The sequence below is a fragment of the Oreochromis aureus genome, linkage group 2 (genome assembly GCF_013358895.1).
Source record: "Oreochromis aureus strain Israel breed Guangdong linkage group 2, ZZ_aureus, whole genome shotgun sequence".
NCBI lineage: Eukaryota > Metazoa > Chordata > Actinopteri > Cichliformes > Cichlidae > Oreochromis > Oreochromis aureus.
In genome coordinates, this window is record NC_052943.1 from 6131169 (window position 1) to 6158900 (window position 27732).

A 27732-nucleotide genomic window follows, 5' to 3' on the forward strand; every position below is an offset into this window, starting at 1 on the left:
TCTCAGGTAGGCATGCAGATAATGGTCTGCCAAATCTGTGCAGTAGCTGAAATCCTTTAAATTTTGCAGCTTCTTCTGATGCAAGTGAAAAGTAAAGTGTATCTAACTACCAGAGGAATTAATCAGAAAACGGGCCCCAAAAGGCTAAAATATTGCATGTGGGATTGCAACGATAAAAAGAAAACATGCACGTCTTTACGCTTTATACGTTTGTGTTAATCAAGGGAAAACTAAGTCCGCCCGAGGGCTGTTTCTTTGTATTGTCAACGTGTCATTAGATGTTTTCTTCAGATTTCCTTCAGATTCTGTCGTGCTGTGAGTGTCAGTCACTCAAATGAAAGAAAGGGCCGGAGGGCTAGATGGATGAAAGACGAGAGGTGCTACATGCTATAACAGGGCTTCAGTCTTGCAGCATCTTTGTGGGTGTAGCGTGTGTGCATGTGCGCTTGCTCGGGTTTATGTGCACCCATGTCCATGTCTGTGTGTCTTTGCTCATGGATAAAAGCAGAGAGAGAACTCCCACACAGAAATGTGTGCAGTCACTGCCTGCAGCTGCTTGTGGGAGTAAAAACAGCACACACGAAGAAACAATGGACAGGTCCAAGAGGGCGCAAAAAGAGAAACAGGTGAATTACAAGTGACATGAAAGGTAAAGATAATGAGGAAGAGGCAACAGGCGTGAAGCTGTGTGTGACGGTGCCCTTTTATTAGAGACAGAGTCAGTTTATTCAAGCTGTGCCAACGAGGAACAAGCATTGCCTCCTTGATGGCTGTGAGACTTTACTCCGTCCCTCCAACATGGGCTGACAGCATCGTCTTCACTGCTATTGATTTCCTTTCTTTCTCTATTTGGAAAAACATGGCTCACACACCAGGAGAAGGCACTTGAACAAAACCCGATTTACAAAACAAAACACACACAGTATCACCGTGACACACAAAAGCAACATGTTCACCCAACTTAAGTTATGATTGAATTAAAAATATTCTCATGAGCAGAAGAACAGGTAGCATCTACTAGGAGTATAAAGAGTGGTTAATGAAATGTTGATGCCTTTACAGTCATTGTAGTTGTCCAGTCTATTATTTTTCGGCCTTATACAAGACACAAGCCCACCTGTGTATTCTTAACTAAATCACCCAAATGATTTTGACAAATAAACTAGAAAATATTTTAAAGGCCATTTGCTAAATCCTTCCCCCAAACAGGTATTATACAGCCATTTTGATGTGTATCTATCCTGGAAGAATGGAACGGCACCATTCCAAAAACCATAAATCTAAGAGCAAAAGTCAGTGGATTTGATATTTACTATCACAGGTATTGAACTCATGAACCCACCTATATTCCAATCTTCACTTATAGTCAGAAGTCTGGATAATTAGCAAAAAAGTAAGGTCACAAATAGAAGCAGCTAAAAGGAGTTTTAGAGAGTTTTGGAGTTCTTAGACTAGACCTGCTGCTCTTCTATATAAAAAGGAGCCAATTGAGGTATTTCAGGCATCTGGTTAGAATTCCTTCTGGGCACTTCTGGAGGTTTTCCAAGAACAAGTACTCGATAGTATTGATACCAACACTGGTATTGGACTGATACTTTGTTTCTATCCTCCAAGTTTACTATGTAGACCACAGAATTGTGGTAAATACATTATTTATTTTGGATATGAAAAAAATATTCATGATTATGAGTGCTGGACTCAAACGCAGGAATCACTTTGAATGAAAAGTCAAATGGTGGTTTATTTACACAAGTGTCACAAGGTGACAAGGGAAGGTCCAAACTCCTCTTCACACAGTTTGTGACTCCCGACAATCCGCACACTAATCCAGTCCAAACTCGCTCTGACACATGCTCATGCACTCGGGATCCACGGGAAGGGAAATAGGCCAGGGTCCAGGGAAATCTATACATAAGAAGAGAGGCTGACGTTAGTGAGGAGCACTAGGGGAACACAAGGAAATCGCTAGGTGATTTCCACTGAGGCCTTCAGTAGCATGGGAGCAGTCATTGATGATGGATGGCAGGTAAGTAATAATTCGTGATAGGTGGCAGGTGAGTAGGGTGCACAGGTGAGGAGCGAAGGAGAAACAACAACAAACAATCCAGAAAAACCAGGAACCATGAGAATATACCTCAAACATGTACCATGTGTCGTGTTGACTATGAGGTCTATTTTATTTATAGCCAATAGCACAATTAAACAACAGAAGCACCTTAGACACATGTGCAATTACATTCCAGGTCTCCAAAAAACCTGCTCTCAAAATACACGAGAAGCTGAAATTTGTGCTTTGCTGTGTTCACTAATTATTGTGGAAAACAAAACCCACAGTGATTCAGTGGTCATTAAAATGCATTTAGATTTTGCAAATCGATGATGATTCATCTCATAAATCATGACACACTGAAGAAGAAAGAAAAACCTGCTGGAGAGATTACAGTATACATCTCATCTTGCCTGGCGGCATCTCAGGATTCCCCAAAAGGAACTAGAAAGTGTTGCTGGGAAGAAGGACATCTGGAATTCACTGCTTAGTCTGCTGCCACCAAGACTTGACTTCAGTTAAGTGTAAGGTAAAGCAGGAAATGTCAAACTCATTTTACAACATGGCCTACTTTGATGTTAAGTGGGCGGGACCACTGAAACTACACGATAAATAATAATAAAAAAAACCATGAAAAATTATAGTAGCGAAATAAACTGAAAATTCTGACATTTAATTATTTATTACTTCATTACTTAGATCTAGTCTGAACAGCAATTGAGGAGGGGTTCTTTATCATCAGCTGTAAAACTTATGAATACACTGTTAAAAGTTCAAGACCTGGACACTCTTTCATGTTTTCCAGACCTGTCCAGAGGGCCGGATTGGAGTCTTTACTGGCTCGATCATGGCCTCCCAGGCCTTATGTTTGACACACGTGCTTTCAAAAACCAGTAATGTGCAGGCTTACTACTCCCTTAACAAACCAGGACATCAGGCTGTTACTGGTACCTGAGGATCTTTGAAGCATCTGTTTCTGAAACTAGAGACTTTGTCCTCTGATCACTTGTGAACCACTTCTTTGTGCTTTTCCAACCAGCTCGTGCCTTTTATTTGAGAGTTGTACACCCTGCTGTACTATATCATCAGTGTTTCTGGTCCTTTTTAACCTGGGACATTTCTCTAAAAACAGTAACCTCAGGCATTTTACTGCTTCTGTAAATATTCTCTTACAAGAAAAAAAAAAATACTTTGAGTGACTTGTCAGACACATTCATCTACAAAGCTGAACTATTTCGCGAGCCTGTGTGTCCACATCTGTGTTTGCCTTGGTCTCTTGGCAAATGGCCCCACTGCTAATCAACCATCCCTATTAGAAAATCTGTGAATATGCTTATTAGTGTGAGTATGCGTGCGTGTGTGTGTCCACTTGTGTAGGTATGATTCAGCTGCCGCTCATCAACAGTTCTCTAATGAGGGATAGAAAGTGTGGGGAATCTGCACCTGGACACAATTAGCTAGCATTCACTTTCAATGACTCTCCAGGCTGGAACAAGATATTCTCCCTGCCCCCTACGTTCGAATGCCTACTTCTTTCTTAACCAACTCTTTTCTTTACCCGTACATAATATTACTGCTTTCTTTTATCTGCAAGTTTTCTCTGAGAACGTCATTAATTTTTTATGGTGCACTCATGAAGAAAGTAAAGTAAGGCTTTACAGGACAGCCTAAATTATGTTATTTACCCATCCTCCAACATACAGGACAGGTGGCACATCCAGATTTAATTTTAGATAAAGTCTGACTGTTTTGGGCTCTTGAAACCTGAGGATATGATTTTATTCTCCTTAGATAAAGTTCATTTGAGCTGTCAGACTCTTTATGTCTACTAGACATTAACAGTCACATATCAGATCTAGTGAATACAGGTGGTTAGTTCAGGCCCGTGGCGCTGGAAATCACACTGAGATGTCAGACAAGTTTCTTCAAACAGCCCTGTTTCAAAGTCACAACATGAATTTAGAAAGTTGCCAGGTCAGAGGAGGTAAACAAAACTGCAAAAATCCTGTGACTGCTGAAAACACCTCACTCAGAAAAAAAGGAGACAGCGACAGAAAGAGAGACAAAAGAGATGTTAATTATACAGTAGGCCGCTGGCTGTCACAGTGAAAAAGAGTGGGGCCTCTCCGGCGGTTGATGCCACTAATCATGGGGTGTGACACAGCATGACACCCTGCTATCTCTAATGTAACACACAAGTGCATACACACACAAAGTCAAACACATACACACTCAAAGGCGCGTGTGCTCGGCGCAGCGCACGCTGGTACATTCTATATTTGTATCTTCATTATAATAATAATTTCTTCTTCCAGGCTGAACAGTGATATGAGAAGCGGGTGTTGCATGAAATGTTTATCCCGAGAAATGAAAACTATTTCTTCTTTTTTTTTGTTTTCACCCCTTATGCATCAATAGGATGATGCATCAAGTCTAAATATATGCAACATACCCGGGGAAATAGATTAATTAGTACGCTAAAAAGAATTTGAATCGTCAAGGGGTAAGATTTGTACCCAACCATCAGCAGCTTTACTGACACAGCATGAGATCTGGTGACTGTGGAAGCCATAGGGGTACGGAGGACTCACTGTGATGTTCAAGAAGCCCGTTTGAGATGGTGTGAGTTTCGTGTCAATAAAATATGGGCAACACAGGATGTATTAGGGCGTTTTTCCTTATGCACATTCAAAACTTTGCTAAAGTGTAGAAGTATTTGTTGTCAAGAGTATATACACTTTCAAAAATGACACTTCTCAGTCAGAATTACTGTAAGATAGTTCTAGTTGAAAGATGAAATCATGCATACCTGGTCACTTGCTGCTAATTAGACGAGGCGACCGTGGCTCAGGGGGTTGAGAAGGGCACCTGTAACTGGAAGGTCGCCGGTTCGATCCCCGGCCTCTCTGTCCTGGTCGTTGTGTCCTTGGGCAAGACACTTTACCCTACCGCCTACTGGTGTTGGCCAGAGGGGCCGATGGCGTGATATGGCAGCCTCGCTTCTGTCAGTCTGCCCCAGGGCAGCTGTGGCTACAACCGTAGCTTGCCTCCACCAGTGTGTGAATGTGAGCGTGAATGAATAATGTCATTGTAAAGCGCTTTGGGTGCCTTGAAAAGCGCTATATAAATCCAATGCATTATTATTATAATTATAAAAGTACATAAGCCTGAAAATCTTCTGTTGTCCAGTTCTGGTGAACTTCCTGTTTTCAGCTGACAGGAGTGGAGCCTGATGTGGTCTTCTACTGCTGTGGCCCATCTGCTTCAAGGTTTGACGTGTTGTGGATTCAGAGATGCTCTTCTGCATACCATGGTGGTAGCATGTGGTTATTGTTGCCTTCCTATCAGCTTGAAGCGGTTTGGCCATTGTCCTGTGACCTCTGACATCAACAAGGCATTTTCTTCTAGAGAACTGAATATTGAAAATACTGGATATTTTCTCTTTTTCAGACAGAAAAACCCAGTAGATCAACAATTTCTGAAATACTCCCACCAACCATCATGCCACATTCAAAGTCACTTAAATCAACTTTCGCCTCTATTCTGGTTCAGTTTGAACTGAGTTGCTGCCATATTGGCTGATCAGATATTTGCATTAACAAGCAGAAGAACAGATGTACACAGTGAAGTGTCTGGTGAGTGTATTACTTTGATCTGTTTTAATCTTATTCTCTAAAAGTGCACACAGGTACACAACACCCATCGAAGTCCTTGAAAAGCAGGTTTTTAGAAGATTTCTGGGCATTCAATAAAGTTGGCCCCTAGTAAAAATTAACAGTTTCTGCTTTTTAGAACTACTACTGCTTTTTATTATAAGACGAGCTTAGTACCTAATTTAGCAGAAGTGAAGTAATAAAATCTCCCACAAGCTTGGTGACAGGGATCTATTGTATTGCAAAGCGTCCCTTGGGCATATCATTCCAAGGTTGTTCAAAGTTGTTGAGCTCTCATTGACAGATTTTGGGATGCATTTTGAAGAGAAAATTTCAGAAAATAGGTTAAGGCTTTAGGGGCTAATCACTGCGGTGTATGAAAGCTGTCAGTGCTCTGCTGGATCTTTTACTGCAGCGCTGTCTCCTTCGAAAGCTATGGTAACACCTGTTATGACTGTTCATATAGAATTTCTCAAAAAGCACTTCCAATCAGCATCCACCTGTACGCTCTGAGTTTACATTCACCAAGGGGGGAAGGGGGAACGCTATTATCACGACTCCCCTGCTGTGCTGATCATGCTGTTTTTGTTGGGGAGTGATGAGGTGAGATGAGCCAAACATAGAACATAGACCGCTTTCACACAATAGCTTCGTTCTAAGCGAGCTGAATTGAATTAATTCACATAACAACAGCTGAACAGGTTGGAGTACTACTGTGTGTGGCAGGAATGATAACAGCATAATGCAGGTACTTCATGTCAAAAAAATAACAAAGCTGCATGGAACAGAAAAAAACACTATCTGACTGCTGGCCTAATAAACTGTGTTAATAAAAAAAGAGCCGTTATAGATTAAATATCTACAATGGGAAAAATGACTGCCAAGTCAAGTGAACAGCATGTCATCACCATATTACACTCCTCTTATTTCCCACTACATCCACTATATTTATATATATATATATACACATATATATATATACATATATATAACAAAAAACCCTATTAAACGCCCTCTGAAATAGTACACCCGTCTCTTTCCTCTTTGGTAATGCATATGCACTTGCCTGTTTTTATACAAGCAAATGATGCATATTACAAAATCCCAATTAATTCAAGTGAGTTGCACACTGAGTTGCTGCTTGATTAAGTGTCTGTACTCACTAATCTCTGTGACCCTGATTGTTTCTGTTCACTTGTAGCAGCTTATGTAACACCGTCTTCCTTCGTCCGCTTTCAAATAAAACAGACTGCCTCAGATTATTATTATTTTTTTGGATCAGCGCACTCCTTTCAGACCCGGGCAGCGCTTTATCCTTCTCTGGTTGTAATATCTAAAGTCATATCCCATTTGCCTAAGGCACGGAGTGAGATTTATGACTCTAGTGAAAATAATAACTGAACAAATATCCATAGTTTATTCCTTTATTCAGTTACAAAAGCATGATGACTTCTTTCCAGGACACTTTGGTTAGAAAAAAAAGAAGATTTCTCAAAAGTCTGACTCCTAACAGTGTTCTGTATTCTTTTATATTTATTTAGTTTAAAACTTTGAACCCATTTATTGAACTTTGCTTGAATTTTAAAACTCAATTGTAACATTTGTAGAGTTAAAAAAAACATGACAGTGTTTCTGGTGATTAGATTCCAGTAGTAAAAGTACTGTGAAAAAAAAAAAGAAAAAGAAATATTCACATGGTGGTAGATTTTAAGCACTTCAAAAAAAAAAAAAAATACAACAGGAGATTAAATTAAAATCAACTCTAAACTGGCTCTGAACAACAAAAAGCGTCTGCAGATTATTTAACATCAGTGTGTGGTTTACTTTTTTTATAGCCTTCAAAGTGCCACCTAATTCTCCTTTACAATACAAACACTGAATGTCTCTTTAAAAAACAAAAACTTTTTCATTTTGTTTAATTTTTTATTTTATTTTTTTACAAATCCTGTTATGCCATATAAAACATATTTCCCAAGATAAAGCCTCCACAGAAGAGTGCTGTGCTGTCATAGTAATTAATACATCATCAGAAAAAAGAAGACGCATATGAAGGAGGAAAGAAAAAAGTATTCACACGGCAGGTAACTAATTCTGGTACACTGAGGCTTGATTTAAAGGAGAACAAACATTTTCACTGGGGAAGAGAAAAATCCTTTTATATACATAACAATGTGGAGATATGTATGATTTTTGCTTGCCCACTTGTTTTATGAACATATAGCGGAAAGAGAGGTTCTACATTAGATTTGGTACCCTTGAAAAAGGAAAAAAAAAGGATACAAACTCAGGAATAAAAATAAAAGCACATCCATTTGTGGAAGCAGAGGATGAGTGCTGCCTTTGTACAGGCGCTTGGCTGTAAAATAAGAGGTCAGCTAGATTCTGCAGTACATAATCTAAAGCTGACCTCTGGCATCCAACAGCAGTGAAAATCCCATTTCAAGCGCTTCGACCTTCCAGTCACCTTAGACTAAAATCACCCCCTTGGACACTGTTAAAGACACGCAGATATCAAGCCAGTGGTGATGGTTGATGCATTTTAGGACTTCTCTTTTCAATGACTATAATTTTGACCCACTTTAAAAAAAAAACCTTTAATTTTTACCCACATTTCCCTCAACTTGCTTCATCTGCTTAAACTTCGGCATTTCCTATATATACTTGAAAGCCTTTTAACAATTTGGGTACGTGAAATTGCTGTACTCTGCAGTGGAATATTTGTGGAGGTGGACTGAGGTGGAGTGATAGCTATGTAAGAGGAAAAGATGTTCATGCTGGCTGAAGGCACATAATGCATCCTTTACATAGCTCCAGGCTCTGATGTGTTATGAAAAAACCCCCACTGTTAGCGATTTCTCTCCTGGTCTCACATTTTTCAGTTGTACCAATACTTCATTTAAACAATCAATTTGGCAATAGTCTCTATATTTTTTATTATTGTTGACAATAAAATCCAATGAAAAGACCAAAACCAGCTATGATTACCAATCTTTCAAAACAAAAACGAACTAGTCAAAGTCTGATACTGTAACTTATTGCTCTGATACTACCTAAAAAAATATCAGTGAGTCACCTGACCCTGCTGAAATTTCATTTCAATACAACAAACCAGAATACTGCATATTTCCTTCACTTTATCCTGCACTTTTGCTGTACTAATACTGTAACATTTAGAGAAACTGGGACTGAATGCTTCAGAGAGGCTGGAAAAACACAAACTTCCTAAGGATGATCAAGACATTATGCATTTGTCGCAAAATGTGCAAGCCTGGTGGGGGAAAAAAGGAAAAAGCTAAAGCACTGGACCCTATCCACTTATATGCTTTTGTGCATTTATGATAAGTGCACAACATTTCTTATCACCATGTGTATGTTCTCAATTTTTCTAAAATAACAGGTTCTCCCGTTATTTGCAGTCAGCATAGTGCTACCAATCATTTCTATCTATTTCTATGTAAAGAAAATGCAGAGAGGGCTATCATAGAAAAAGTGTAGAAGTTGTTCAGAAAAATAAAATAAAACTGAAATATTACTGTCTGAGGTGAAAGCTAAAAAACGGACACGTGATTCCCCGTAGTTACTGGATAAGTGGGAAAGCAACATTATTAATGAATGAACTGCTCTAAGGATTATTTCCTAATAAACCTTTAAAAATACATATAAATTAGGTTTTAATATGTGATGCACTTTGTGAAAAAAATTACAGCTGACTGTCATTTGTTGGTACGTGGTTCGAGGCAATTCATTGGTTTGCATATATGAAAACTATTTTCATACATGAAAACAAATGTGTGCTATTATTATAATTACTACTGTTATGAGAATATTCATGAATATCTTGTGTGTAAAATGTTGGTTTGAGGACAGACGGGATTTAAGCAAAAGCTGTTTCGGCCTGTTGTGATTTATTGAACAGAGCCTTGTGAGAGCGACGGGGGTCAACACTGTCATCACGTTTTGATTAAAACATCTTCATACTGAAATATGTGACAACACATTTCTCCTGGCTCTATCAAGCAAGTAAACTAGTAAAGACAGCAGCAAAACACTCAAATTGTTCTAATGAAAAAAAAAACAAAAGTGAAAATTGTTGGTATCCTCGCATCTCTGGAATTATTGTCAATAAACGAAAAAAATAAATTATAGAATCATGCCAGTGTTTCTCGTTTTCCCTCCTGTTACATCATCTTTCCGTTTTAAATCACAGAATTAGCTAAAGGTTTGTTTTCCGCCGTTGGCCACTTATTCATAAGAATATAAATTACCATAGTGTGTGACAAAATGGGCCCAAGAAATGCAAAGTGCATCACCGACAGTCGTTTTGTGTTAAATGTACCGAAATGCTCTGGTATGGAATCTTCCTTTAGGGCCTAAATGCCAAACCTAGGATGTCTGCCCTTTGTCACATCTCCCCTCTAATGTCCCAGGCCTGTCACTCTGATTCCTCGATACTTGATGTGATCTGAAAGGGAGAACTCGGAGAGCCAAGCAATGCAGTGATCACCATAACCTTGACTTCCAATAGCAATACTGACTCCAAATCTGTCAGTCACATCGAGTGTATCAATCGCACCCCCTCCTTGCTGTGCTAGCTAGCAACAGCGAGGAAGCCGGCTTTCTGGCTTTTTCGCTCAGTACTGAACAAAATACATCAATGCTGCGACAACTCCAGATAAACTCTAAATTTGTCTTCAAACAGACTGTCCAATGTATCAGTGATTATGCTATGAATGTCACAACAGCAGAATACAGTGTAAGGTCACTCAGTAATGTACATACAGAATAATGTGTCATTGTGTCATCTCCATTCACTTTTTTACGTAGGTTGAGGTGAGCATTTATGAATGTGCCCAATGACTGCTTTGATGATCAATGTAAGTACTCAAACTCAATCTGTGTACAATGTTCCGTATTTGAATGGTCATGTGGCACTAAGACAAGGCATGATATGTTCAATGAGGTCTAGCAGCAATGCTTGTTTGTCGTAGCCTGGAAAGCTTCTGATTTGAACATCATTAACCGTCATCGAAACACAAGTCAAATCAAAAATACGTGAGACAATCTAATCTGCGCTATCACTCCAGCGTAAACCACTATCTCACAAAAATTGGCCATGCTACTCTGAGCACTTAGTCCTTCAAAAATGGAGTATAAATGTAAGAGTGAAGGAAGGTGGGGACATCCCGAAAACAACATCATATCATCGTAGCAGTCACAAGTGTTTGTCCTCCTCTGCCACATCTGTGCAAAGACATGATCCATCAGCCATCAGAAAGCATCTAGGTAGTACAAGGTCAGCAGTGGAGGTGAAGATATTGCACAAGCAGACTAACGTCAACAGCTCCATCGAAATGGCACAGCGCAGGCGTCACACTGAAGAATAAAATTCTTTTTTTTTCCACATAAATGAACACGGTAAAAAAAAAAAAGTCCAAAAACACGCCCAGTTGACGACTTCTTTATTGCAGCACGTTTCCCTTCTTTTTTTCGATATCTATTTTTCAAACACCCACTTATTAAAAAAAAGGAAAAAAAAGTTGCGATTCTCTGTTCATCATTTGCGAGGAGCGGTTTTTAAGAGTCCGTTTTGGCAGTAAGTTTTTGTTCAAGTTGGGAAAGCCGGGAGAATAGATGGGTCAAACCGGACAGCCATGGGTTTTGTTTTGTTTTTTTTGAGGTTATTAGAGTCCTGTGCTCTTCTTCTTCTGCCCCACCCTGCCTATCCCCTCGCCGCCAGCACAGTAATATGATGATCACATGCCGGAGGCACCCAGTCCCATGCTGGCGGTGTGGCTCATGCAGGGCAGCGTCTGAACGGTCTTGGGGAAGTCGTGGGTGAGGATTCGTCCGTTCTCTCCGCCGCTCCCATTGCCACTCATCCTGGTCAGGGTGGAGCAGCGCATGGCGTCGTTGATGGATTGCTGTTGGAAGCAAAAACATTGCAATTAGCTCACAGATCAGATTTTGGTGAATTTGTGCACACATGCATTATCTTGTAATCAAAACAGTGAATGCAACAGTTTGAGCTAGCAGCACACAGATAATGTCTGCAGAGAAGTTCGACATTTTTCTAGTCTTTTTTTTATTCTAATTCACGCACAAAAGAGTCTGCTGCATGTACGTATGTTCCTTTCTGAATGTTGTGTGGGCACGCTAAAAAAATCTGGAGCAAGTAAACTGTTAAACATTCCTTATCAGTTATATTTGCTGGTGTTAAAATTGGGGTACCAGACATTGTGCATCAAATGTCCCAATTTGTAGCAGGAGGAGCTGAGTGAAGGGTGGGCAGAGAGAAGGGAGCTGAGGCTTCACTCATTGGTTTAATAGCTTCATTCTCCAGTCTAGCGCAATAAAAGCCACTGGGATCGAATGCTGACTTAATGATGTGTGATGCTTGTGTGTGTGCGTGCACGTGCCCACGCGTGCCACTTCGCTATCTGTCAGCATTCTATAGCTGATTAAATCGGGCAAAGCAAGTGCGATCTGGAGCGACCAGTAAGTGCTGCACGGGGATTGGAGAATTACACCGGCCTCTAATTGGAACGGTGTTGTTGTTTCTTTCAAGTCAAACAGCATAAAGGCACCGCTGGACTAATAGGCTCCTCGCCATTCTCTTCAGCATACTGATCAGGTGGCCCCTTTGTGGGCTGATTAAAACATAAGAGATTTCATGTAGACGATCACTCCTCGCACTCGGCCTGCCTTTTTTTTCTGTTTACATGAAAACGATATCAGTGTGCCCCCGGGGGGGCTTTGAAGCTGGAAGAATAAATCATAGGCTGTTTGTTGTAAATTGATCCACGAAGCTGATAACTAACAGCTGCTGAAGACGAAACCTCACATCTACCAGTAAAGTATAAAGCAACAAGTCCTGCATTTTAGATCTGTGAACATAACAGCAGTTTGAGTTAAGACTTTTCGAGGTCAAAGCAGTGATGGAAGACATGCGAGCCGCACCACGTCTGCCTTATGGTATACATATAAACGATGTTCACCACAATGGGGCCTGCGTTTGCGAGACAGTCAGCAAAAAGAGAAGAAGGAGTAGGGCAGAGAATTGCTCAGAGGGACAGAAGTAGATAGATGTACCACTGTGATTCAAATTGCCTTTATACCTGTGCTGTGGTAGATTATTGTAATGGGTTAAATAATGGGTCTTAACAAAAGGCCTGTGAGGAACATTGTGCAGTGTGACATCAAAAAGCAACATGTGTACTTTACCACACAGTCAAGAAGGAAATATAAGTTAGAGAACAACATATAGTGACAAATAATCCATCTACATGTAACTTCAAAGGCAAAAACTAACTACATCAATCAAAAAAAAAAGCTACATTCTAACAATCCTGCCACATTAACACATGAAACTCTAAGTGACTGCTCTGAAAACTTACTTCTCAAACGTGACGAAACAGGCATAAGGGCAATTTTGGAATCAAGTGATTGAACAACACTGCAGGAGATCAGTGACATAAAGACTGAGCGAGGGAGCGGCAGAGGTAGAGAGAAGTACAGGAGAGCGTTTGCACTGGAAGCCGTGAGAGGCCCTACTGTGATCACGGTTAGATGGGCGGGGAGGGGGTGTGGAGGCAGATGTCATCATCATCATCATCATCATCATCATCATCATCATGGCTTGATCACAGCGTTTCCTACCCCGTGGCTGTGCTCTGCCCTTATATCTTAACAGTGTTGTTGGCGTACAGGCCGTAGCTCTGCAGCTCTGTGTAGGGGGCGCTAGCACCACTGTCTAAGGCTGAGCAGTGAAAGGCCTGAGCGGCTGAGGCAGCAGCAGCTCGCGCGGTGGACACCTTCATTCGGCGCGACTCGGTCCTGGACTTGTAGCAGAACTCCACCAGTGCCACCAGCATGGCCAGGCCCAGGCCTCCAATCAGGATGTAGAAGACTCCCGCCACATTGCTGAGGCTCAGAGCGCTGGTCTTGTCCTGGAGGAAGGAGGGCGGAGCCAAGTTGTGAGGAGGCAATAGTGGCAGCAGTATATGACATCTAATTGGACTCTTTCTCTCTCTCTCGCTCTCTCACACACACACCCAGACAAATTTAGCTATAAACTAGTTTCACAGACAGAAATCATAAGTGAAACGACTCAAATGGAGTACATGTACAGCAAAATGACAAATACAGACAAAAATATTGAACCACCCCTGACTTCTTTACAATATTCTTAGTAAAACTGGACAAACGGTGCAATGATTTATTGAAACTTTTGCAATCACACTTGGAAATACTATGTATAACATTTGCAGTGTGTTTGGTATCGTTACCGTGCCAAAAGAAAAAAAAGTTGACTTTGCACATTGAATTAAAATCTTCTTTTCTTTTCTATATGTCAAGATATTTCGAAGTTTTGAGAATCACTGTGCAATTACAATTTTATGCCTGTCAAACTGTGTTATTTTTGCCATTTTTTGTAGATTCGGGTAAAGAATTGGAAACAAATTATGTGTTTTGGCTAAAGTAGTTCTTTGATAACCTGTCTGTTATATATGTGGATCTGGACTTTGATGTCTTTTTATACTTGAATCATTCATAGATCACTGTTCAGCAGCTTCAGGAACAGATTGAAAAGGAGTGAAAGAAAGGAACAAAAAAGCCTGAAGAACCATTGCCCAGGAAGTCTGAACAATAATTTTGTTTCTTGGAAATAAAATGTTAAGAAATGTGGGTGGCTCAAGATTTTTTGCACAGTACTGTTTAACCCACACTAATCCAAACCTTCTTACTTAACAATAGAAACCCACATTGTAAAGAAAACGCCTCAACTATTTAGGCACATGAAGACAAGGTAACATAAAAGTCAACACACGAAGACACACATAGCCACACAACAAGAAAATAGCAGGGATAACAATATATTTCAGAGGCCTGGCTCACAAAACAGCTTTTAACTTTGGATCTAACTTTGGCTTTCTTATCTTGGTGAACTTGGTGAGGAGACCTAAGAGGGGAGGGGGGAACCTTCTTATAAGATCCAAGCAGCAGCAGCAGTAAATACTGCAAGTGTTAAAACGACAAATGCAAAGGGCACAGAGTTATTCTGTGAAACTGGTTCAGTGACTTTGCTTTTCTGAGAAAGTTAACTCATAAATATTTGAAAGAGTGTGCGCGGTTACAAAATAGAGGCCCTTACAAAACGGGAGGTACTACAAAAAAAAAAGTTCGGCATGCGAAGGTAGGGCTCAAAAGGCAGCTTGAAGGTACGATGAGTCAAAGTTAGAGAATGGTGTTCCAGTCAGAAGGCCCGAGTGAATTTATGTTGGCACAGACTGATACCCACTGCAGGCTCCAATGATTCATCAAAACATCCTTAAGCATGAATCGGGCTTAGGAACGCTCCCTCAACATTTGGCTCATTTTATCACCTGTCCCTATAAAAAGGATATCATGAATAATTTGTAGTGCAGCTAGTCTTCTAACAAAGCCAGTACTTACGAAAGCCACAAACAAAATCTGCCGTTGCAAGTTAACTACAATGATGAGCTTTTAGTGACTGCTTACATTAACATAACTTACTTATTCTGTCACTACAGGAACAGAAAATATGAGGCTGAACTGTAACATCTGATGACACTATCATATACAGCAGACAAACTGAAAAAAGCCTCAAACTTTACAGAGACATCATAATAAAACACTTTGAAGTTGCTCAGTCTTAGACTAAGTTGGGATTTATTGTTGTCTTCATGAGAGAGGAAGGCAAAATTATTATTTCCCACAACAGACTTACATAGCACATTAAAATGTCAGCAATGATATTGAACCCTGTTTAATAACCCTATGCGAGTGTATATTCTTTTTATAGTATTTCATACTCTACCTGCCTTCAAGTACCGTGTATCTCTAATTCACTTCCTGCCACTTTGTGCGAATGTCAAGCCAAATTTCACACTTTTATTAAATTGTGAGTGGCTGTTTGCGTGAAACCCCACCTCTTGCATGTGCTCTGTAACAAAGCTTTGCTGTTTATCCACTGTTTACTGGACTGAATTTAACTTTTAATTAACGTTAAACATATTAGAGGCTTTCTTTATATGGATGCTAATATTCTGATTCTATTAAGGAAAAGTCCAAATAAAGAAAAAGCTCAGAATAAGCAGGTGGAACTGATTACGCCTCTTCACAAACCAATCAGAAAGAAGAATTTGATCATGTAAAGTGTTCAGTCTTAGTACTTTCTCTTTTTTTTTTCCTGCACACGTCCTCTGTTCTGACGTAAATGCACGAGAACGAAGAGTGGGGACGCAGCGGGTAGCTGATCAGTCGTGTGCTACAATAAGATAGCCACTGAGGCATGTGTGACATTTTCATTTCTTCTGCATGTCACTCCGCTCTGATTAAGTGCACGTACGTCCTCACGTAAACACCAGACCGTATTAGGTCACGTTCCAGCATCTGACCCCAAATTTTCAATCAGAATAAAGCGTGCATGACTACGTGCGACTCGCTTTGTGTGGCAGGCCCCAGATAGCATTTAACACTGACTTACATTTTACACAATGTGAAGTCAAAAACATACAAATGTTTACTTTTTTTGTGAGGAAATGGGTACAGGTAAACACACAAACACGCCCCATAACACATGCATTCATGCGACAACAGCACAAACAAGTTTTTAGTTTGACATTATTTCATATTATGGGTTGTTTATCTCTGCTGCAAGGGCCCCTAACATTACATCTGTGCCTGCTGATAATATATACAGGGTATTAATTATTAAAGCTAGAAAGAGTGAACCTACCAAACTGATATTTTCTGTATATTAAATATTCTTTTTCATGAAATTATGTGGGGAATGTTTTTTGTCACTCAAATAGACACATGGGAAGTTGAGTGGTTTTTAGCAGATAAATAAAACTGAGGCATTAATTTGTTTGCTCAGTTAAATTGACTTTAATCCAAAGGACAAAATTGAATTTAAAGTCTCTCCAAATATGTAGATATACTCTACAGCAGGTGACGTGTGCCAAACTATGTGCTAAGGAGGACTGAGTCTGCTGTTTTTTCCTCCAAACACACTAGACTAAATCTTGAATTTGTGTTCAGTCAGCTGAATTTGAAAGTCTTCCCAGAATTGATTTTTTAGTTTTGTTATATTAAAACTGGAAGAAAATTTTACCACTACCACTAAGCCTAATGACTAGCGAAAGTGTTTTACCACTCCACACAGTAAAAAGCTGCTCGCAGAGGGGAGTTAAAGTCTGAGTTTTTCAAGCACGCGATTAAAGTGTAGTGAAATAAAAACCTGAATAAGTACTACAAGTATGCTGTATAGAGATAATGCTAAATAATTAACACTGGACTATTCCAGTTTATTTTGTGGCCACAGAAAACAAATAAAGTGTGACATGGTTAGTTAGAAGCCCCTTTGGGTGCTACTAGGATTGTTAGCTTTGGAAAGAGCATGCTAGCCTAACTGCTGTTAGCTCTAGCTATATTGTTAGCATGCAGATCTGAGCACAGCATCAAACTAATCACTGAATTCAATCAAGCAAAAAACCATAATTACTTAATTTAAGTACATATGTGCATATATTACAATAAAGGCTTAGTCTGTTATATATATGGTGGCAAGGTGGTGCGGTGGCTGTCATCCCACGTCGGGGTTTGATCGTGTGTGGGGGGTTTTCAGGGTGCCTTGTTAGAGTAATTGCAATCTCTGTCTGTGAGACACCAGCAACCTGTTGAATCTGAACCCTGTCCCTGACCCAATGTCAAACTGGGATGGTAGACTATATAAAAGTTGTATGTAGTCACTATGAATGCACCCAGTGCTTAGCAAAGTCCCACTGTGAATCTTTAAGTTTAGCACTTTTGCTATTTCTTTGAAACCAGATATACAAGTGAGGTGGGGATTTGACAGTGGAACTGGATGGATATAGGCTTGCAACATGTTAGTCACAAAAGGTAGCATACCCTGATTTATCACCCACCTGGACGATGACTAGCATATAAGCAGCTAAGAAAACGAATGGATCATGATGGCTATTTAAACTTCAAACTATCGACTGAACCTATAATTCCATCAGAACAGTTTTTACTAAGGTCTGTTTTCAACCAGAGGAGACGTCTCCTGCTGGGGGAATGCAGGTTTATGGCTTTTCTGCAATGGCGTTACTTTTCCTGAATGCACTATTCTTTATATACAGTTTATGGCTGGGATAGGCTTCAGCTCCACTGTGAACTCTACAAAAAGCCTAACCTCAAATGTAACTCCTTGTAACTATTCTGATTTTGTTTGTAACACGCTCCTTGTAGACTGAGCTCTTCATGGCACATAGTTTGACACTTCTGCATAAACTACTAATAAAACTGTCGGTACAAGCAATGGGAGAGTTCAGTGGGCCACACAGAAGTACATACAGAAGTATCTGAAGTAATACGCTAAAGCTTTTCTGTCGGGAGAAACTCCTTCTTTTTTACAGTAGATAACAAACTTCTAATGCATGCAAGTGCAGTGGGCAGACTTGATACAACTCCGGGTTAATATGAATTGACATGGCATCCATATATGCATACCTTGCATTAAAAGCGTTATGCCAGGATTATTATGAAGGCTAATATATAAAGGCAAAGGCCAATAGCTCATGTTTCATCTTTCTCACTTCATGCCCTTTTGTGTTTCTCATTCCTTTCGACAGAAAAGATTTATGTTCAAAAAGCCTGCTTGAGTAATTCATATTTGATCCACTGCACAAATATAATGTCATCCAAACACTGTGTGTGTACATTTGTTTGCAGGATTGGACAAACCATTTTATAAGGATTCCTTCTATCTAGATCCAAATGTTTAACAATTAATTTTAACAGTCCTTGCTAATCCACCACACATTGTTTATTTACACACTGGGAATGAACAATAAATCTCTGACAACACAATCTCATCAGAGGGAAGAAATAAACAGCAGAGCACCACCAGAGTACTGGCCCAATTATAAGACAGTGTTTCTGGTAAGTACATTTTTCAAAGTTGTGGTGGTGGTGGTGGTGGGGGGGGGTCATTTCACATTTGAAGATTTACTTTTTGTAATCAAAACAGCAGATGTTTTTTTTCTTTGAATAATGGAACTATCGATGCACTTGCACAGTAAACTGTATTGAGTTCATTTGCTTTGGTGTTGCTGAGAAAGCGAGATTGAAATTATTCCTCGGCATATATCTGCTAGTATTGATCAACACCCCAGCCGGCCTGTTTCAAAGTGAAAATATGTATATTTTGAAACAAACAAAAACAAACTCATTTCTCCCTTTGCTAATCAAATGCTTTTTTATGCAATAAACAAAACTTTTGATCAATTCAGTAAACTTAGTAGCAAGACCACAAGGTGGTCTCTGATGGGCGGTCTGGGGATCCTATAAGAGCTGTCAGTATAATCATCATAAAATGATGACTGTTGTAAAACTAATCCAAACAGAAATTCATAAAATATTTACAAAAGTATTGGGCCACACCTCTTAATCTTTGAAATCGCCTGTTCTCAGTACCTTTGCAACAGGTGTATAAAATCCATTACCTAGCCATGCAGTGTGTTGCTGTAATAGGAGACCACTGTTGCAATAAGCCCATTCATGAAATCTTATCCCTCCTAGATCCACAACTGTAAGTGGAAGTGTAATGTAACTGTAATGCTGCAGTTATTACAAATAACTGCAGCATTAGCATCAGCACAAACGCTGTGTGCCAGGAGCTTCATCGCATGGGTTTCCAGATCTTGGTGGCCCAGTACTTTTGTCTGTATAGTGTAGCTAATGAATTTTCATATGGTCTAAAAAAGATCTGATCAGTTAATGCACGTAAAATGAAGTCATCTTGTCCTCCTGGATACACCTTTACATTAACATTTACATCATGTTTTTTTTAAGTGGAGCAAAAGTCTAACAGATAATGCTGTGAACCAACGTTAATGACTCACACTGCAGACTTTATGACCCTTTTGTGACATTAAAATTACCATGCCATTTCCCTGCCATTCATATATGTGCACAGGCTTACTTTAAATAGTACAATCTTTCTTTGCTGGCAAAGGTTAATGTTAATGTTAGAGTAGAAGTGGATTGGACAAGTGGTGCCTCTTTTGATCACGGCCAGCCCATAAAGACATTGTTAGATATTATTAAACTACAAATGTAACAGTTTAGCTGGAAGAAAATGAATGGATGGACAGATGTAACAATCTCTTCACTGTCTACTTACATAGGAGCAAAGTGTTTAGAATTCATTCTCCAGGGTGAAAGCTGAAGTAGTTAAACTTTAGAAAAAGTGGCTTTCATTCACTTTGATTTGTGCATTTTTATTGGTTTCCTAATAATTCAAAATTAAAGTAATTAAATCCAAATATTTTGTTTCTGTAGAGAGATTGCAATAACAATTCTTTCAGGCTGAACTGAGATTTATTATATTCTTCTTTAAAGGTAATGATGCATGGAAAAACATTGATAAGAAAATTTTGTTTGTCTATTTTAATGCATTTTTAAACCATAAACAGATGAGAGTTATCCTTAATGATCATCTTATATTTGGGCCAATACAGTAGAGCTGCCAGAGCCACATGGGGAGTACTGCTAAGTGCAGCGGAGCCTAATGGCTCCACTTTGGGCTGGTCTAGTATTAAAGGAGAGCTATGCTGCGAGGTGCTGTGAGGTGCCAGGTTCGGGTTGGAGACTAACCTTTCTTCCGGAGTCCTTGCTGCCACACTCGCCTTTATCGTACCACCATTTGTTTTTCAGTTTGTCTAAGACGGCTTGCTCATTGAGCTTCAACACCGCTAGGTTTACTGGGATTCTTCCAACCATAAGGGAATAACATAAATAACATATTATACCATGTTATTTTATGTTATTAATTCAGAGACATAAAGAGCAGCAAATAGATACGCATGCCTGGATTTGCTTGTTGGCAAAAAACAAAAGAAAAATGTCACACAAACCACACCCACGTGCACACAAATACATTGCAGAAACATCATTAGAAACATCAGTCAAAGTGATATGAATTAATACTCCATCTAGCTCGGTTGGTTTGCTCCCTAAGGCAGTAGATGTGTATTACTATATCACTTTGGGTAACCGGCATACTGCTTGCACTCACTTATGCCATAAGGCTCTCTTAATTTGATCTTTTCCTATTTGAAATCAACCATGTTGTACAGCTAAACCTATAGTCCCAGAATGGATGCGTGGGAGCCACAACACGAGGAACCTTGCTGTTTTAATTAGCAGGCACTGATCAATTTTAAATCAGTGCTATTTTGTTTGAGCAGGGAGACATGATGCAAAAATTCCCCTCTCTATGGATTTCAAATTCATCCCCTGCCGGCCAAGCAATCACCCCCCTCAGTCCTTTCCCTTTGCTCTTCCCCACACCACACAGAGAGATTAAGTGTTGCTGGAGTGGTGGTGCAGCGCGGGCCTGCCGGTTACCCCCCTCTTCCCCTTCCCCCACTTCCCACCCCACCTCCCACTCTCAGTGGTGGTGGGTTTACCCGCAGGGTTTATCAAGCTGGCTCTGACCTTGGAGTCCCCGCCCCCGCTGCCGCACTCTCCCTTGTCGTACCACCACTTGTTTTTCAATTTGTCCAAGAGGCCCTGCTCGTTCAGTTTTAACACTGCCAGGTTTACTGGGTTTCTTGAAAATAATATAAAATGATAACCATTAGGAGACACTCTATGGGACAGATATAAAGAGATTGGTCGTATGGTGGTGGAGGTGGGGGTGATTATGACAATGCTGACTTAGAATTGGAAGCACTCCTGCGTTTGGCTACTGGTATGAAGCAGGTGTGCTGACTTTAGGATGCACGTGTTAGTCGCATACCTGCAATGGGGCTTAAACACTGAGTGCCAATACAGTCGGGTTTTACCAAGCTGGGGCTTGCCTCAGAGAGAGGCAGAGCAGACACTATAAATGGAGATGTTTTTGGATGCGGAAGTCTGACTACAGATGGTAATTTCCTTTCAGCTGCACCAGCATACAAATTGCTATGGCAACTAACCTATCAATATTCAAGCCATAACAGCATTCTTGTGAATAGAAGCTGATGCTGATTAATTTATAAATAACAGCAGAAACAAATTCCAGCAGAGGCTTCGACGGTTTTAACTGCTATGATCACTTTCACGATAGCTTTATTTCTCTAACGGGCTGAAAAAGACGTCGCGTGACCGACTGCAGACACATCACCCAAAGCACCTCCCCATGGGTAGCTCTGTCTCTCTCTGGTCACTGTGTATTTCCTATAGCTGCAAGGCTGAGGACAAAGACTCTATCCATCCAAAAATCACAAGAATGCCACAATCTGCAGTCAGAATTTGCATATAAAAGTAAAGATTACAGCCTTTACGTGATTGCCTTTTTTTTTCTTTTTTGCTCAAATCAGCACCAATTCTTCTGCACAGGAACAATTTAGTTTGGTGGCATCCTGCCTTTCTCATCACTGAACACAGAAGAATCTCTACCCCCAACCTGAAGGACATCACACAGCTGTAGGGAAGACAGTTTTTTTGGAGCTGGTAAAACCTCTAAATTCTTTCTTAGTCACGAGAAGAAGTACACGTGGACATGGATGTTGTGGAGAGCCATGGTTTGGTTGGTTCAGCGTGAGCAGATGTCAGGGAGATTACTGAATGTTAGCGGGATGGTGCAGACTGTTGGGCTGACACTGGACATTGTATATGTCAGAAATGAAGATCAGAATTTACACAGAACATCAGAGCAATCGACAAGAAAGGGATCTCTGAAGACATTCCTGCAAAATGAAGAGTTATGTCAGTTTCTTTTTCAAAAGTTCTGTTTTCAATCAGGCCTGCAATGCAATATTAGCGCTATCAGCGCTATTAGTCTCATTTGCTGCATAGAAAAGAAATCTTGACTTATGCAAAAACCTAAAAAGAATGACAGTATATAAATGTCTAATTAGGAACTTCTATTGGAACGGATATCAGTTCTGTAGTTCTGTACAGATACTCTATCAAATTTAAACACGATGAGAAAAAAAGAGTCAGATTAATGCTTCTCTAATATCCAGTGGTCCGTGCAAACTGATTCATTAACAATGCATTGCAGGTGCGATTGGACTCAGCTCTTTGAATTCATGGGTAACTCATTCATGTCCCATTCCGGATGAGCTGAATACATTTGAAATTTCCTCCTTAAAACCAGAAAAATTCCTGAGTCATTCTAATTGCCATGCTTTAACACCACTCATGCAATCGCAAATGTTTGTTATCTGTTAATGGAACTCCATATCAGACATCTGTGACCACAATGACAACTTGGGAATAAGGTACATCGCTTGGTTAATAATTAACACAAAGAGAGCGAGATCAAACGGGGGCCACCCTTAGCAGTTCACCACTCTGTCCCACTGCTATGTTGTGGTCTGGGCCAATCCCGACTACGTGACTCTAAAGCAGATTTATATCAACCTCTTGTCTTATTGTTCATGCAGCATTAAACTTCATTTGCGGAATCTAATTTGTATGAAATTTTAAAAAGGAGCATCTGATCGAGGCTTTGGAAGCAGTTCTACTCAGCATTCTGACCTCTGGCTGTCAACCAAGGAGGAAACCCATATGAATCCACAGCGAGTTTGAATAAAATCTTCCCATATGGCTCCTTTCATTAAAATGAATGAGGCCTATTAGAAATAGATTAAAAGCTTCAGATGCCACCAGCTTCTGCACTCTCTCTGTAGTTGCGGGAGAAATATAAATGGGAAGTTGGTTAAGGTGTTAATGTAATGTGAAATGACAGCTGTTGCTCTTGGACATCGATGGCAGGAGTAAATCCGGGATGAATTATCCTTCATTATGTCAATTATCACATTAAATGTCGTAAAAATACAAATTCCACTCTGCTGACTTCACATTCAAGGTGTGAGCTCTGGCTTAAGTGGTAAAGCAGCTATACGGGATGTGATTCTTTAAGTTGTAAAATTGCTTTAGGGGCTCGGATTTTTATGATTGGCACGTTTCTATTTTTTGAGTGTGTGTTTGTGTTTAAGGGGGATGATTTGAAGAATATAAAGAGAGTTTGAAATATAATTGGAAGGCAGCAAGGAAGCAAAGTGCTCCTTAAAGAGGATAAGAGATCTCATCGTCCTGCTTTATACTTCTGCTAGTGCTCACAAGTCAGCTGGGAATAATCTAGCTGCATACGTAGATGTGCAGACACAAATAAAGATGATCAGAAGTGAAAATGGGAGGGGTCGAGCTGTAAATGCCAGTGCAATATGTGCAAAAAGTTGGAGGATGACTGTGACAATAATGACATGCCTTCTATATCTGATCAGAGCATTTAATACTTATAAGTAATCTGGTAATGCGTGCACAAAGCATTCAGAATGCATGAAATGGCACCAAAAAAAAAAATCAACCAAAGCACATAAATATGTTCATAAATGAGCAAATGCAGAGCTCCAAATAAACAGGTGAGAAGTAACGCTCATGCACAGGCACCAATAAAAGCGCATGAAGGCTTTTATCAAACAACTGCAGTGGCAAGGGTTTACCTGAGATGGGAGCCCTTTGGTGTGGCAATTCCATAACCTTTGGAGTCCAGGTTGCCTCCCACCTTCATAGTGTCACAGGGTTTCCTCTGCTCTATGTACTCATTCATAGTGGACTCCAGCAGGTAGGCATATTTGCCCTTGGACTTCCTGACTCGCATGACACCCTCGTCTGTCGTTTTGACAAACACAGACGGGTCGGCCGCCTTCATGTAAGACCACATCTTCTCAAACACGGCGATCTTAGACCTCTGACAGCCAGAAATGTTAATAAGAAAAGGAATGGAAGTACAGGGAAAGGGACTGTCAGTATATAAATACTTTATTATCTATCTTTAGAGTGTTAAAGGTAAATGTTAAAATCCTTGAAAATGTCAGCACTTTACTCCCAATTTAACTATTTATGCTCTTTTCATTCAACCCGATATCACGGCAAAATGTGTAACAGACACGCAGATCCACTGTGTCCATTTCACGCTTTGCCTCTCCAAAACATGAAATGGACACACATGCAGACGTTGCTGCACTACCAGCACAGGGAGATATTTAATTTCAAGCCAATGTGAAAATAATCATGGGAAAGCGTTTAAACAGACTTTAGTAACACATTTACATGTATGTACACATTAGCTGCCTAGCCTAATTGATTCCGGCGATTAAGGACCCTGGAATGTCCTACATACATTTTTTTTCTCACTACCAACTTTGTGCCTTTAAATATATTACCCCCCCTTCTGGTAAGCAGTGTAGGGACTAACCTACCTAACCTAGCCTAGCCTCATCAGAAAAGTCGGGATTCCAATATGGCGACGCCCTCGAAAACTGTTGTTTTGCTAGCCCTCTACAAAAACAAATTACTACTAAACGCATATGCAACTCATCTGCAGCCTGGAGTTACCTACATCTTCCTACTCGGAAGGCAGAATTTCCGAGTTCTGAGTACAATCGGAAACACCACGACTGCAGTTTCTGTGTTGGACGTAAAAATAGTACGTGACGCTGTGACGTAGGCTAGAATCATGGCGGCAGTCGACGACGGTCCAGGCGTGGGATTTCTCTTGTGGAAATATGCACATTCAGTTAGGGAAGCAACACATTAATAAGAGAATTCTGAGTAAAACCAAAGTTACTTTCCCTGGTAACTAGTTACTTTGAAAGTAACGAGTAACTTGAAGTAACTGATAGAAGTAACTAGTAATGTAACTAAGTTACTAATTTAAAGTAACTTACCCAACACTGCTGGTAAGGCGAATTCTGCATGCAGTAATGCAACTTGCATGCATGTACATTTCACGTTTTAGAGAGGCAAAGCGTGAAATGGACACAGTGGACCTGCGAGTCTGTTACACGTTTTGCCGTGATACTGTGTCGTTTCGTCAGTAATTACTCACCATTAGATTTCTGGCAACGTCCACAGCTGTGTTTTTGTGATTCTACATTTGCTGTGCTCTTATAACACTGTAAAATAACTATAAAATACTTGAGCTGCTAGCTCACAATGAAAATGTTCAAACCCTGGGTGTGCCAGGTTTTGTTCCTCACCCTGAAGAATTCTTTGGTGGAGCCAGCATCCAGCGTTCCATATGCAATCTCTGTCTGCTTGGCCAGATCCTCGGCACTCTCTATAGGAGACACCATCCTCTCCACAGTCAGGAAAGCAGCCAGATTCGCAGTATAGGATGAAATGATGATGAGAGTGAAGAACCACCAGACGCCTCCAACAATGCGGCCTGACAGAGAGCTAAAAAGAGAAGGACAGGATGTTGTTAGTCTGTCAAAAATAGGTATGCAAAAGATGCTGTTCACACATATCTTTCACAGACAGAGCCAATTCTGCATTAAGGTGGGGGAGAAATAAATAGGTGGCATCCATCTTTCTCTTTATGGAAAATTCTGCACGCAATCAAGAAGAGCTATCTAAAAGAACCCGGTGATGTTCGCGCCATTCAAATGATCCACATTACATCACACTCACTGTATCATTCCTCTTTCCACTAGGCTTGGAGATCATACCCCGGTCTGCTAAGGAAAGATAACCAGCTCCACAAAGGCCCACTCAGCTTTCTCCCTGCCAAATTAATCTCACTTTAAGAAAGTCGCCAATATGGTTTATGCCATACACATTAATTGTTGGGGATTAAGAGGCAGACAAGAACACTTAGCCACTGCTCTAATTGCACTTCCAATAAAAAAAAAAGCCAAAGTCAAATGCCTGCACTGTGCAGTTCGTTTCCTTGTATCTCTTCACCTCAAGAGAACCCAGTTTGAACAGCAACAGTAAAAATCATGTTGCATTACATATCAGACCCCGTCCCAAAAAATCACTGAGGCACAGGGTGGCAGAGCTTACGCAGTGAAAATGACACAAATCTGAAACAAAAAATAAAAGGCTTTCGTGATTCACCTTTGTACCCACGACTCAAATGGAGCATGAACATGAAGGCAAGATTAAGTATGGAGGGAAAAAAAGAGACAGAGAGAGAAGCCGAAACGTAATCATTTAAGATGCTTTTCAGATGACGGGCAGATGATGAAAGAGCAGCCATGGAGCGAGCCGAGAGCAAACACAGAACGGTTGCAGAGCCTTTGAAAAATCAGTCGGGAGAATGCAGGGCTGTCTCTGTGTGTGTGTGTGTGTGTGTGTGTGTGTGTGTGCGCGTGTTTTGACTTGTTCACTGCTCACTCCTCAAATGGGTGTAGGTGAGGTTAAACTTTGACTGCGCAATGAAATCTTGTGCACACAGCATGTTTGTTGTGTGATGCAGGATTATATATATATATATATATATATATATATATATATGCACTTGCAGCTAGGTGAGTTGGGGACAAGAACAAGCCCCTCTCAAGCTGAAGCAATGGTTCTCAGACAGAAAAGGGCGGATTGCTCGCTCAGGGTTGCTGCCTTCAAGTGAAGCGGTTCAAGTATGTCAGGGTCTTATTCATGAGGTGAAGTGTGGCATGGAAGACTGACAGATTGCTGCAGTGTCTGCAGCGATGCAGATGCGATTGTATCCCGGTCTGTCCTGATGGGGAGAAAGCTGAGCATGAAGGCAAAGCTGTCCATTTACCGGCTGATCTATTTTCCTGCCCTCACTTGTGGCCACAGGGTGTGGGTAGTGACCCAAAGAATTATGGATACAAGAAAGCAATGAGCTTCCTCTAAAGGGTATCTGGGCTTATCCTTTGAGATAAGGTGAGGAATGTGGTCATTCATGAGGGGCTCAAAATAGAGCTGCAGTTCCTCCACATTGAAAGCAGCTGGCTGATGTGCTTGCATGGAGCTGTTTCGGGCATGTCCGACTGTGAGGGAATTTTGGGACATATCTAGGTACAGCTTACGGATGCCTCAGTGTTCCCCTAGAAGAGCTAATGGAGGTGGAAGAGAGAGGTCTGTGTATTTATGCTCAAACTGCTGCTACCAAATAAGCAGGAGAAAATGGAAGCAATGATGGATGATATTTTTATGATTTACAGATATGTCAACACACTCATATATTTAACATAC

General features: G+C 40.4%; 1 protein-coding gene across 4 annotated transcripts in view; it reads right to left on the bottom strand.

The window, feature by feature from the left end:
• Positions 1-7110: 7110 nt before the first annotated feature.
• gria1a (glutamate receptor, ionotropic, AMPA 1a) overlaps positions 7111-27732 on the bottom strand; it is a 74272-nt gene continuing 53650 nt past the window's right edge. The window contains exons 12-16 of one of the 4 annotated variants that reach the window (XM_039616125.1): positions 25767-25965; positions 24228-24475; positions 20386-20500; positions 13512-13646; positions 7111-11621 (exon numbers count right to left, since the gene is read on the bottom strand). In XM_039616125.1, coding sequence (XP_039472059.1) covers positions 11454-11621; positions 13512-13646; positions 20386-20500; positions 24228-24475; positions 25767-25965 — 865 coding nt within the window. In that variant the 3' untranslated portion in view covers positions 7111-11453. Of the gene's footprint in view, positions 11622-13500; positions 13647-20385; positions 20501-21228; positions 21344-24227; positions 24476-25766; positions 25966-27732 lie in introns of those variants that run through there. The other 3 variants (XM_031733317.2, XR_005614040.1, XM_039616121.1) reach the window with 3 other exon arrangements.